This window comes from Saimiri boliviensis, chromosome 16 (genome assembly GCF_048565385.1).
Source record: "Saimiri boliviensis isolate mSaiBol1 chromosome 16, mSaiBol1.pri, whole genome shotgun sequence".
In the NCBI taxonomy this organism is placed as follows: domain Eukaryota; kingdom Metazoa; phylum Chordata; class Mammalia; order Primates; family Cebidae; genus Saimiri; species Saimiri boliviensis.
Genome location: NC_133464.1, coordinates 83,092,698 through 83,105,671, shown reverse-complemented (window position 1 = coordinate 83,105,671; position 12,974 = coordinate 83,092,698). Strand labels below are relative to the sequence as shown.

General features: G+C 41.0%; 1 protein-coding gene across 1 annotated transcript in view; it reads left to right on the top strand.

Annotated features, from left to right (window-relative positions):
• ATP8A2 (ATPase phospholipid transporting 8A2) overlaps positions 1 to 12,974 on the top strand; it is a 653,421-nt gene that overhangs the window by 137,425 nt on the left and 503,022 nt on the right. Inside the window, exons 3-8 of the mRNA XM_039473330.2 lie at positions 1,535 to 1,634; positions 2,096 to 2,194; positions 3,518 to 3,563; positions 4,593 to 4,633; positions 9,914 to 9,987; positions 12,244 to 12,313. Of these exons, the coding sequence (XP_039329264.1) occupies positions 1,535 to 1,634; positions 2,096 to 2,194; positions 3,518 to 3,563; positions 4,593 to 4,633; positions 9,914 to 9,987; positions 12,244 to 12,313 (430 nt within the window). The remainder of the gene's footprint in view (positions 1 to 1,534; positions 1,635 to 2,095; positions 2,195 to 3,517; positions 3,564 to 4,592; positions 4,634 to 9,913; positions 9,988 to 12,243; positions 12,314 to 12,974) is intronic.

Sequence of the window (12,974 nt, the reverse complement as noted above, 5' to 3'; positions counted from 1 at the left end):
CACATAACATCACATACATCTTTAGTACCTTAGGTAGAAGGCACTAAAAATGATTTTGTCTTTGAGGACAACTGCGATCACTGTATTGTGAAATGCGAGGCCATTGTACCATGGGGTGTGATTTTCTCTGAAGCAGTGGCAGATGGGACTGCTGGCAGTGGGACTATTTCTTGTTCCATCAAGTGACCTATGATTGCTGTATTTTTCAGTAGTCTGCTTTGGTTTGACTCTGTTGTTCCAGGCTTGGTTGCTGTCCAGTCTCACAGTAGTGTACTTTGTCTCTGCTGTACTCTGTCTCCTGAGCCCTTTGTCCTTCTATTGTAGTGCTTTTAATTTGTTACATAGTAAAAGCCTGCTAGGTAATCTTGCTAGAATACATTGTAATTAAGAATAGTCTCAGAGGCCGGGCGTGGTGGCTCACGCCTGTAATCCCAGCACTTTGGGAGGCCGAGGCGGGTAGATCACGAGGTCAGGAGATCGAGGCCATCCTGGTCAACATGGTGAAACCCTGTCTCTACTAAAAATATGAAAAATTAGCTGGGCATGGTGGCGTGTGCCTGTAATCCCAGCTACTCAGGAGGCTGAGGCAGGAGAATTGCCTGAACCCAGGAGGCGGAGGTTGCGGTGAGCTGAGATCGCGCCATTGCACTCCAGCCTGGGTAACAAGAGCTAAACTCCGTCTCAAAAAAAAAAAAAAAAAAAAAAAAAGAGTAGGCTCAGAGTGATGTCTTCAGAGGGTGAGGTAGGATCATATACTAGGTACTTTGATGGTGCAAACTTGAATAAAACTTGTGAGCAGCCACAGCTGGTTTGGTTCATTTTGCTGTTGGGTTATTTCACTGTTCACTGACTATCTGCTATGTTCTAGGCACGTATGAGATTGAAGAAACATTCTTGTCGTTCCCATAATCTGGGATAGGCAAAATACAAAGCAAAGCATTCCACCTGTGTGATATAGGTGTAAACACTGTACTGGAGGCTTGCATGAAGAAGAGTCATAAATTTGACCAGACTTACTGGAAGATGTAAGATTGGGTGGGAGGAAGGACACTTTAGTCATGGAGAGGCAGGTAGGGTGGAAGGGAGAGGATGTCCTAGGTGGAAGCAAAAGTGTGAGCACAGGTGTAATTTATTTGAGAGTGATTGAAGCACGAAACATCTGTCGTGGGTACCCAGAGGGAACACTGAAGTGTTACAGTTTTGCCTTGCGGTCTAGGATGGCAGCATTGCAGACTGCTCTGCCTGTGGTTCATAGCATGTAGCACCTAGAAGGTGGGTAGATGTCTCTGCTTATGTTGTGCGAAAATCAAAGGAGCTCATTTGTGCGGAAAACAAAGACCGCATTGGAAGATTTTCTCATCAGGGACGTCGTTTTACAGAATAAAGCTCTTTAGGAGAAGATATACAGCAATTTCCTTGTCCCAAGTTTTGAAACATTTTTTAAAACCATTTGTAAAGCTTTTGAAACTTCTTGCTCTTGTGTTTTAGAGTTTACATCTATAACTGATGGTATTATTTTTCTTTACACTTACAGTACGGCCAAGTACAGCGTGTTGACATTTCTACCTCGATTCTTGTATGAGCAGATTAGAAGAGCTGCTAATGCGTTCTTCCTCTTCATTGCCTTATTACAGGTAATGGTTTTAACAGTTACTTGGAATTCACAACCTTAATTACGTGTAAGATGAGATTTTGCTAAAAGATTCCTTAACTGCTAAAGTGTTACAATCTTGAAATATAGTTTGTTTTCCTCCTCCAGTCCTTGTCTGATAGAGTCAACAAGCTTGACTTTGTTTACAGGGAGAGTTCTTTTGGTATGGCTTTAAGGATGATTGCAGTGGCTGAAAGAGGCATTGCAAAGAGGCCTTAGGGCCATACTTTTAAGTCTTTTTCTGTTCCGAACACGTAACCAATGTTGGATAAAATTTTTAAAAATATGTAAAATACATGGGTAGTTTTTAAATTAAGGTAATTATTTTTGAGTAACAGAAATGGAACAGAACTGCAAAAGTGTGAGCCATGAATGCCATAATTTCCTTTTCATGGAGAGGATTTTTATGTGCCAACTTCCTTCTTGTGGTCTCTTATCTTCCAGCAAATTCCAGATGTATCTCCAACAGGAAGATATACCACCCTGGTGCCATTGATCATTATTTTAACAATTGCAGGCATCAAAGAGATTGTAGAAGATTTTGTAAGTTTTTGCTTTTGGATAATAAAATCATTGTGTGCAGTAGATCATAACTTGTGTGTTGCCTTGGATGATAAATTTAAGGCAGGAAATTGAGCTATAGCTTAACCAGCCTCTCTAGATGCCTGATGGTATTTTTTGGGGGAGGAATGTATACTCAGAGTGTCCTAAATACCTGTACAGTGATACTGAACAGTTCAAACTTTGTTTTCAAATGTTAGGTCTCTGGATCCCCATTGATTTTTATCACTGATGTTCCTTATAGCCTGCTTTAGAGCTTGCTAATTTGGGTAGCAAATGAAGGATTGCCTTGCGGTCTAGGATGGCAGCATTGTTTCACAGTGCCTGAGGCAACTTTACAAGAATCTTCTCCCCTCACACTCATCCTAGTGTGTCTCCAAGTTCATCGGCTATGACAACTATATTCCTTTTCCCTCTCTTTCTTGCTCTGTCCCCACCCATATTTATATATGTGTATATGTGTGTGTGTGTGTGTGTGTGTGTATGGGTGGGTGTATGTGTGCTGTCTCTCTGTCTCTGGATCTTCCTCTCCTTCTTTCTTTCACACACACACACACACATACACACAACCCTTGCTTTCACACACATATATACATCTTTCTGGGAATAGGCATGCAAATAAATATAATACAGGTTAAGCATCCCTAAATCCAAAAACCCCAAATCTGAAATGCTTCCAAATCCAAAACTTTTTGCACACCGCCATGATGCCACAAGTGGAAAACTTCACACCTGACCTCATGTGATGGCTGCACAAAATTATTATAAATATTGTAGGAAATTACCTTTAGGTTATGTGCATAAAGTGAATGTGAAACATAAATAAATTTCGTGTTTAGACGTGGGTCCCATCCCAGAGATATCTCTTTAGTTATATGCAAATACTCCAAGATCTGAAACAATCTGAAATCTGAAACACTTCTTGTCCTGAGCATGTCAGATAAGGAATCCTTAACCTGTACACATCGAAGCGAAGTTACTTTAGCAAAAAAATGAGGTTGGCTGTTTGTTGCTGGGTTTGTCACACCGAGTAATCATTTCAGTCTGATCTAAAGCAAGGAGCAGAAAGTTTTGTACTTCCAAGTGCTAGAGCCAAAGTGAAATAATTGAAACCAGAGGAGACCACTTCTAAACTCAGGGAGTGCTGATAGATCACAAAATTGTCGAACTGAATTTTATAGCATGAGCGTTACTGGCAGTTAGTTTCTTTGTCCCCTGTCATTTCTTGATTGCTTTGCTTGCTGTTTCAATTATTCATGTGGAACTTTTGAATGTTAGAACTATTTTTTTCTCTTTCTATAACAGAAGCGACACAAAGCAGATAATGCAGTTAACAAAAAGAAGACAATAGGTAAGCTCCCAGGCTGAATCACTTTTTCTACTGGAAAACTTATGAGTAAGGCCTGCATTTAAGGAATTTTAAATAAGTAGTGAATGGTATTGAGATAAATTGAGAAGATGATCTATAAAATACTTCAAAGAAATGGTAAAAGAACAAACAAATTGAACAGAATTTTAGTCCTGATATTAAGATTTGAACAGGATTTGTGTATTTTAGAATGTTAGAAAAGGTTGTAATTTTCAGGAACTAGACAGTTTTTATGTCCATAAAAAGTCTAAGCATTCATGTCCTTCATTTATAATCTTTTCCTACTTCCCTCTTCTGCTTTTTATTGTTTGATTTCTACAGCATCAATTTTTTGTTTGTTTGTTTAATTTTTTGAGACAAGGTCTCACTCCTATTGCCCAGGCTGGAGTGGAGTGGCATGATCATGGCTCACTGTAGCTTTGACCTCTCAGGCTCAGGTGAACCTCCCACCTCAGCCTCCTGAGTAGCTGGGACTGCAGGCACACACCACCACGCCTGACTAATTATTGTATTTTTAGTAGAGATGAGTTTCACTATGTTGCCCAGGTTAGTCTCGAACTTCTGGTCTCAAGCAATCTGCCTGCCTTGGCTTCCCAAAATGTTAGGATTACAGGTGTGAGCCACCACGCACAGCTGTGTAGTTTTTTAAAAAATTGTGTAACAGCAGGCTTTTTTTCTTCTGGGCTGAAAATAAGTTACATCCTTATTGTATGTATGTAAGTTAACTTACATACATACAATAAATGTGTATGCATTAATGTATATTTTGTACATACTTATTATATGTATGTAACTTACATACATACCATAAACATTTATGTGTATGCATTAATGTTTATATGTTACAGAGGTACATGGATTGGTGTTCCATGATGGTATTGCACCATCATGGAAAAAGATAGGGTATGGGAAAATTAATAAATGGAATTCCAAGAGAAGGCTTTTGGATTTTAGGAAGCTGATTCAATTTATTACCAGTATTAACCAAAATTTTATTTTTCTCTTTTTCAGTGTTAAGAAATGGTATGTGGCATACCATTATGTGGAAAGAGGTAAAAACTAATTTTCAAGATGTACCAGAACTATTGGTTTGAAGACATGTAATGAATTGCTGGTCTTGATTGCAGTATAAAGTTTGTGTTAAGACATAGTGGAGTTTTCCATGAGGTCTGCTGAAACCTGATACACGTTTACTCTGTCCCCTGCCCCTTCTAGTACGGGCCCAATGTGTCACTTCCAGCCATGAACTTCATTGTGCCTGACTGACATTTCTAGAATCTCCAAGTATTTTCTAGTTTCTAAATCCAATTTGGGAAACATTTTCCCTGGTCCTCTGTTGTCTTAACCTAGGTTAAAGTTTATTTTTGTTTTTAGCATTTGGGATTCTCACTTCTAACAATTTTGGTTGGAAAGATCATTAACTACAGAGTGGTGGAATGGGGGTAAGAAACCATCCCACTTCAGTTCCAATGCAGGGCTGCTTGAATTCAGCCAGTATAGCAGTTGCTGCTCTTAATAGCAAGAAAAGTTTTGTCTCCATGCCCGTGGAGCTATGAGGTTTGGAGGGTTGAAGAATGGTGTGGCTTTTTGGTTGTTTATAGTGTTGAGCAGAAAATTTAGAAGAAATCTGCCATACCATCTGGGTATTTTATATCTGATAAAATTAGCTTTTTAAACGAATGTTTTATCTGGACCTTTTTAATGGACACAAGATGTATTGGGGGATGACTCATTAGTCCAGCATTCAAAGCCGATTAACATGATTTCAAAAGAAAACAGCTTTTTAGAAAGGTAACTTGAAATAATTTTTCTTGCTAAACATTTAGTAAACAGTGTTTTTAAATGGCTCTTAGTCTTTTGTATCTGAAAAATGCCTGTGATATGGTAACTGCAGCATTTGCTTTAGTTTTCATTTTACTATGCTTTGTTTTAGGAGAATCCCCCACCCTTTAAAGAAATTTCTCCTTTATAGTGTTTTGCAGTAACGCCTTAACCTTTGCAGCAGTCTCAAAGTCTTGTGTTGCAAACATTCATCAACCTCACATTTGGAAGGGTCGTGGTTCCTGGTCAGGAGGTTGGGAATTCTTGAGTCACAGGCGGAGAACTGCTCCCAATGCTAAAGGAATTCAGGAGTTCTCCCAGCACTGGGAAATTGCCCCTCTATTTCTCTAGGGTTCCTCTTGTTACTCCTTCTCCAGAAAGGTATCCGTATCAGCTGGAGTAAAGGATGATTTGGATTCAGAGGTCCTGACACTACTTGAAACAGCAGAAAATGGAGTGATGGTCTCTGACCGATGGTCTTCTGTGAGGGCTTTGTAGGCTCCTGAAACTCATGACTGTTTCTCATGTTCATTTTGGGAGAGAAACAACAATAACAAAGAAATACGAGTTAGATACTATACTGCATGCATTTTTATTTCAGTTTAAAATGTATGATTGGGTGCGGTGGCTCACGTCTGTAATCCCAGCACTTTGGGAGGCCGAGGTGGGTGGATCACCTGAACTCAGGAGTTCGAGGCCAGCCTGGCCAACATGGTGAAACCCTGTCTCTACTAAAAATACAAAAATTAGCCAGGTGTGGTCGTGGGCACCTGTAATTCCAGCCACTGGGGAGGCTGAGGCGAGAGAATCACTTGAACCCGGACGCAGAGGTTGCAGTGAGCTGAGTTCGTGCCACTGCACTTTAGCGTGGGCAACAAGAAAGAGATTCCATCTAATCAGTCAATCAATCAATCAATGTCTATCTATCTATCTATCTTGGCATGTGCCAGAGATTGTATTAGGCACAGGAAGAATGACATACAATGCTTCCCTTAAGGAGTTTCAAACTTCAGTGGGCATCCCAATCACCATCCACAGGGCTACTAGAATCCAGATGGCTGGGCCCCACTCCCAGGCTTTCTGATTCACTGTATCTTGTGTAGAGTCCTAGAATTTTCAGTTTAACATTCTTAGTTGAGGCTGATGCTGATGGTGTAGGGAGCATACCCAAGAACCACCGGTGTCCTGGGAGAGAGAGGCAACTAACCCCATGCAGTGTTGTTGTTGAGCTCTGTGTAGGAGAAAGCTTCCACTTTGGGAACAGCTGGGAGGGGTTTCCCATCTAGACCAGGTGGTTCAAGTCAGGATAGTCTGCCCTCAAGAGATGCTCTAGTTCTCTCTTGAAGGGTGAATCAGGAGTAACCAGCCGCAGAACTGTGAGTAGTTCAGTGTGAGGATGAGAATACAGGAGAGGGCAGAGGTGTCAGGCAAGGGGGAGCTGGCTGTCCTTAAGATCCTGAAAATGATAACAATCTAATCTGAAGTGCTGAAGCTCAGGTCCGCCATCTCCTGGGCTGTAGCTGAGTCATTGGTGAGAGCCCAGAGGCAGCTCTTGGGTGGATCTCAGTGGCTTTAATTGACTTTGGGAGGATCTTTTAGCTACTTCCTCAAAATTAAGAGACTTGAGGAACTCTCTGGGGCTAGAGTAGATTCAGGGATCTGGAGGGTTTCTGTTCCCACTGTACTAATTCTTTGAGGGAATATTGTACACACAAGGAACAATTACATAAGAACATTACGCAGAAAATCATTTCCAGGCCGGGCGCTCTCATGACTGTAATCCCAGCACTTTGGAAGGCCAAGGCAGGTGGATCAGTTGAGCTCAGGAGCTCAAGACCAGCCTGGTCAACATGGCCAAACCCCATCTCTATAAAAAATAACAAAAACTAGCCGGGCGTGGTGGTGTGTGCCTGTAATCCCAGCTACTCAGGAGGCTGAAGTGGGAAGAACACTTGAGCCTGGGAGGCAGAGGTTGCAGTGAGCCTTGATCATGCCACTGCTCTCCAGCCTGCGTGGCAGAGTGAGACTTTGTCTTATAAACAGAAAACAACTAATCAAAGAAAAAATCATTTTTAAGCAAAATTCAAGTAAGTAGTTTCTCATGTACACCAAACTTCTTAGTACTCGGTTACTGGGATATGAATGTTTCTTTATTTAGAGAGCAAAGATGATAGAAAGCCATAATTTCTCTTGTCTTCCCACTTTGCATTAAAAAAAAATCCATTTCCTTTTTTCATTTGAAAACATGACGAATTTTCCTGTCTACCGTTTTTTTCTTTATTAATTACTTCTTCTGAATTTTATATGTAATTCAACTATTTCTATACAATATTTTTCCTTTTTTTTTTTTAGACAGAGTCTCACTGTGTTGCCCAGGCTGAAGTGCAGTGGTGCTGTCTCAGCTCACTGCAACCTCTACCTCCTGGGTTCAAGTGATTCTCCTGCCTCAGTCTCCCCAGTAGCTGGTACTACAGGTGCCCACCACCACGCCTAGCACTTTGGAAGGCTAATTTTTTTTTTTTTTTTTTTTTTTTTTTTTTTTTTTTTTTTTTTTTAGTGAGATAGGGATTTCATTGTGTTAGCCAGACTGATCTTGAACTCCTGGCCTCCAGTGATCCACCTGCCTCGGCTTCCCAAAACGCTGGGATTACAGGTTTGAGCCACTATGTCCAGCCAGGAAATTTTTACTTTTAAAAAACACTTATGATTCATATAACATCCCTTGCCTTTTTTTTTTTTTTTTTTTTTTTTTTTGAGATGGAATCTTGCTCTGTTACCAGGCTGGAGTGCAGTGGTGCGATCTTAGCTCACTGTAACCTCTGCCTCCCGGGTTCAAGTGATTCTCCTGCCTCAGCCTCCCGAGTAGCTGGGATTACAGGTGTGCGCCACCATGCCTGGCTAATTTTTGTATTTTTAGTAGAGGGGGTTTCACCATGTTGGCCAGGATGGTCTCCATGTCTTGACCTCGTGATCTGCTTGCCTTGGCCTCCCAAAGTGCTGGGATTACAGGTGTGAACAGCCACGCCCGGCGCCATCCCTTGCTTTTGTACTGGTGGTTGTTAAAATAGCTTTGTAGCATTTCTCCACACTTTAATAAACAACTTAAAGCACCAATAGGATACCTTTCAGTAAATTTGCCTGTTTCCCAACAGAAAATTAAACCTGGGCACCTGCCAGTTTATAAGATCTGATAGTTTTTTACAAGTATTATATCACTTGAAATTCCTGGTTTCTAAGAGAATAGTAATGTGGCTGGAATAGGAAATAGAAAGCAGAAGTGCCTATTTTAAGCTTTGCAATTATGTATTATTGTACTAGGAATGGTCTTCTGTTGTCATCAGATAATTCCAATGTCCTTGACCTTCACAGTCATGATGTCCTTTCAGTTATACTTCTGCTGATGGGGACTGACATTGACATGGACCTCTATGCCAGGTGCCACGTATACTTCCTTAGTCACTGAATCTGCCTTACAAGGCCGGTGGCACTGCTTTTCTGTTTCAGACATGAGACGCCGGGGAGCTGAGAGGCGAAGCAGCTTGCTGAGATCACAAAGCTAGCACATGGCTATAAAGCTAGGGTTGGATTTGAAAGCCCCAGTTCTCACTACCAGGGTGCTTTCTGCAATGTTACTGACAAGATTTGTAGACCCTTGGCCATGGTGCCATTTTGGAGACTACAGCCCTTTTCCGTGGCTTGGGATCTTCTGTCTGGTGGAGTCTGTTCCCCAGAGTGGTCTCTGACTTTGACCGTGATTCTTTTTCTGGGAATTTCTTAAGCCTGTACAAATCTTCTCCATTTTATGTGGTTCCAGGGCACCTTTTTAGGTGCACTTTTCATGGATGAATTTAGTGTTGCCTTTTAAAAACAGTGTTGGCCTTCCCTGCAGTTTGCCCGGTTTTGAATCCTGGTTCTAACACTCAGTAGCTGTATTACTGTGATCAAGTTATTTTGTTCAGCACCTCAATTTGTAAAACAGAGAAAAATATATGTGTTAATTTAGTTGATCTTTATGGTTACTCTATGAAATATGTGTCTTTATCCCCTTTATATAGATGAGAAAACAGAGGTACACAGAGTTTACATAACTTGTTCATCGTTACACATCTCATCAGGGTGCAGTGGGAATTAAGCCCAGGCATTAGGCTGGCTCTGGAGGTGTGTGCATGACCATCCTACCCAACCACATGCAGCTGTGGAGATGCTCAAGTGTTTGTAAATGGGTGGATAGTTTTAAGAAAACGAGATCTTTATAGCTGTTCTGACTTATCCCTTTTCTCCCTCTCCCTTTCCTTTGCTGTTAACATTGCAGAAAGGCAACATTACCAATGGCTGCATGGAAGTACTTTCCTTGGGTTCTTGTCACGGAAAATATTTTGGGTTTCTCCGTCTTAAACTTCACGGCTTAGTTATATAGTAATTTTTTCTTCAAATATTTAAGCACCTTTTTCACCATGTGTGTTTTCTTTCTTTTCTTTCATGCCTCTCTGTCCTCGTTGCTGGCTCTCTAGGTGGCAGTGGGAGACATTGTGAAGGTCGTCAATGGGCAGTATCTTCCAGCAGATGTGGTCCTGCTGTCCTCCAGGTCAGCTGTGCTAGTGGGCACCTTTTTTTTTTTTTTTTTTTGCAATAGATGTTAAGAACAATGAAATAATAAGCAGTGACTGGAGCAGTCTTGGGCCACCCGTTCCCTTCTACCATCCTCTGTCCCATTTTTCCATTTCTTGTCATTTGCCTTCTCCTGCCGTGACCCTTGGTTTCTTTCTCCCGCTCATTCCTTTGTGCTTTTTCTGAATGCTTTTACGTGTATTGACTCCACTTAGTCTTCTGGCTATTTGGGGGATAGTTCTTATGTATAGGGACACTGAGTCAAGAGCAGTAGAGTGGTCCTTTCATTAATGTCAGGTTGCAGCATATCTGTGATTTTAGAATTTGTTTCCTGATGGGCTCTGCCAAGCAGTCTGTCTTGTAGAACCCAGAGCTCCACTTTAATAGCTGTTCAAGAACCACAGATATTTTCTCAGTGTAAACATGACCGGCAGATGGTGTTTGCTCTTCATCCGTTCACATTTGGCCCTTTTGTATCCAAGTATCATTTTCACATTCTCCAGGTAGTTTTATTCTAGGAAGGAATCATCACTCAGTGCAATTCTTGACATTTTTTGGGCTTGAGGCAGGAACGTATATAGCTAGGAAAGAAAGCCAAAATTAGGACAAGAGTAGACATCTATTCTTGAATTCAAGATTAAATTGTGTGACGTTAGGACTCTTAACTTCCTATATTTATACACTATTGGAATCATAGATACTCATGCTGCTTGCATTTTCTTTGATTGCAGACAGCGTTTCTTATGTTGAATTTAATCACTCAATGGATTTTAAGCCTAAGCATTAGTTTTCTGCTTGAGATAATAGATTTTAAAATAGGACCCCAGACCTGTGGAGGGAAAAAGAACCAATAACGCAGGGCTGGATTTATGTTTGCCCGTATTGATTGATAACAAAGAAATTCTTAGAAGTATTGAATTATTGATCACTTGATAGTTTGGGCTATAAGTCTTGGCTGTGATCCTAGAAAATTGTGTGTGTGCGTGTGTGTGTGTATTTTTTTTTTTTTTTTTTGGGATAAGGTCTACTCTGTCACCAAGGCTGGAGTGTGGTGGCACAATCATATCTCACTGTAAGTTCAAACTCCTAGGCTCAAGTGATCCTCCCATCTCAGCCTCCTGAGTAGCTGGGACCACAGGTGCATGCCACTATGCCTGGTACATTAAAAAAATTTTTTTTTGTAGAGACTAATTTAGAAAAAAATTTTCAGATGTTGCCCAAGCTGATTCTGGAACTCCTGGCCTCAAGCAGTCCTCCTGCCTTGGACTCTCAAAGTGCTGGGATTATAGGCGTGAGCTATGGTGCCTAGCTAGTTTTTTTTTTTTTTTTTTTTTTTTTTTTTTTTTAAACTTAGTCTTAATATGGGATTGCTTAAGCTGTCATCGTATTTCCAGCATGCTCCTTATTAGTGTCTGAGTGTGTGCTGTGTGCTGAACAGCCTGTTGAAGAGGTTGGCGCACTTAATCTTCCCAATAACCCTTGAGAGACTTCTTTTGCACGTGACAAGATTGAGATACAGAAAGACTAAACAATTTGCCAAGGCCATATAGCCCATAAAGGTGGTGCCAGGGGATTTTACCTTAACTAGTGGATTGCAGAGTCCATTCTCTTACAACACTAACTATGTGAACTTAGCTAAACCCAAAGATTATAAATAGGAGTACAATATCTGTTATGCTTATTTTTATTCTTTGAGTTTTCTGTCTTTAATGATAGGTATTTTGATTTAAAAGTTGGCTTTGAGATTGTGAAAATGGCAGAGAAGCAAATCCTTGCTAAGCCCATGCCTTGATCCTTCAACTCCTCTGGCTGTCATTTTATTCAAAAAGCGTGTGTGTCTACTGGCCATACCTTGGGCAGCCTTTTTGATCAGGCCCAGCCCCAGACTTGAAGGACTGCCTGAACCCAGGGGTTGCATCTGAGTGGGGACATCATGTGTTTCCCCTTTTCTTTCATCTTCAGTTCACTCCCATCTTCTTGAGGCTCAGCAGTCATTATGTGGGGCTTACAAGGGTAGATCATCTCGGCAAATGACTGACTCTGTACTGGTGCTGAGTCCCAAAGATGAGGGTGTCTTTCCTTTTTCATCATTACTCCTGCTATAGTGGTTATTTATTACAATTTATTTTGAAGGGCCAATCAGCAGGCATAGATTCCATAATAGAGATATTATAAGCTGTGAATTTGTGGAAAGGACTTTACTAACCTTGGCTCTTCCGTTTTCTCTCCTCAGTGAACCTCAGGCAATGTGTTATGTCGAAACAGCTAATCTGGATGGGGAAACGAACCTTAAAATACGCCAGGTAAAGTCGCCTCTGATGACTTGTGTTGTTGTGGTGGACCCAACTGCAAATGTGGTCCCCACACATCTTTTTCTAGAGAAACAAAATACTCAGCACAAAGGGTTAGGCCTTACCCCTAATGCCATCTATGATGAGGGAGAACACGTAAAGAGAGCTGGAAAAAGCAGGCTGCATCATACTCTAGGTCCCAAAGGGTGCCAGGCTTTCATACGGCATCTTACTGAGTTTTTTGCCTGTGATGCTGGAGAGAGGGGACATCTCAGCAAAGCTGAGTGGGTGGGAAGGACACAGCTTAGTGGACAAATGAAGCAAAAAAGCTCCAGGTACCCAGTTTACATCATTGTTGTAATAAAGATTCTAATCCTAGAGAGTGCTATAATTAGATAGAAAACTTCCATGCCTTAAATAAAACTATTCTTGTCATGTATTTTAATTCTAGAATGAAGAATGGTCTTTTTTGGTTCTTTTTTTTTTGAGATAAGAGTCTCACTCTGTCACCCAGGCTGGAGTACAGTGTTGCAATCTCAGCTCACTGCAATCTCTGCCTCCCGGGTTCAAGCGATTCTCCTACCTCACCCTCCTGACTATGGGTGCATGCCACCACACCTGGCTAATTTTTATTTTTTTATTTTTATTTTTATTTTTATTTTATTTTATTTTA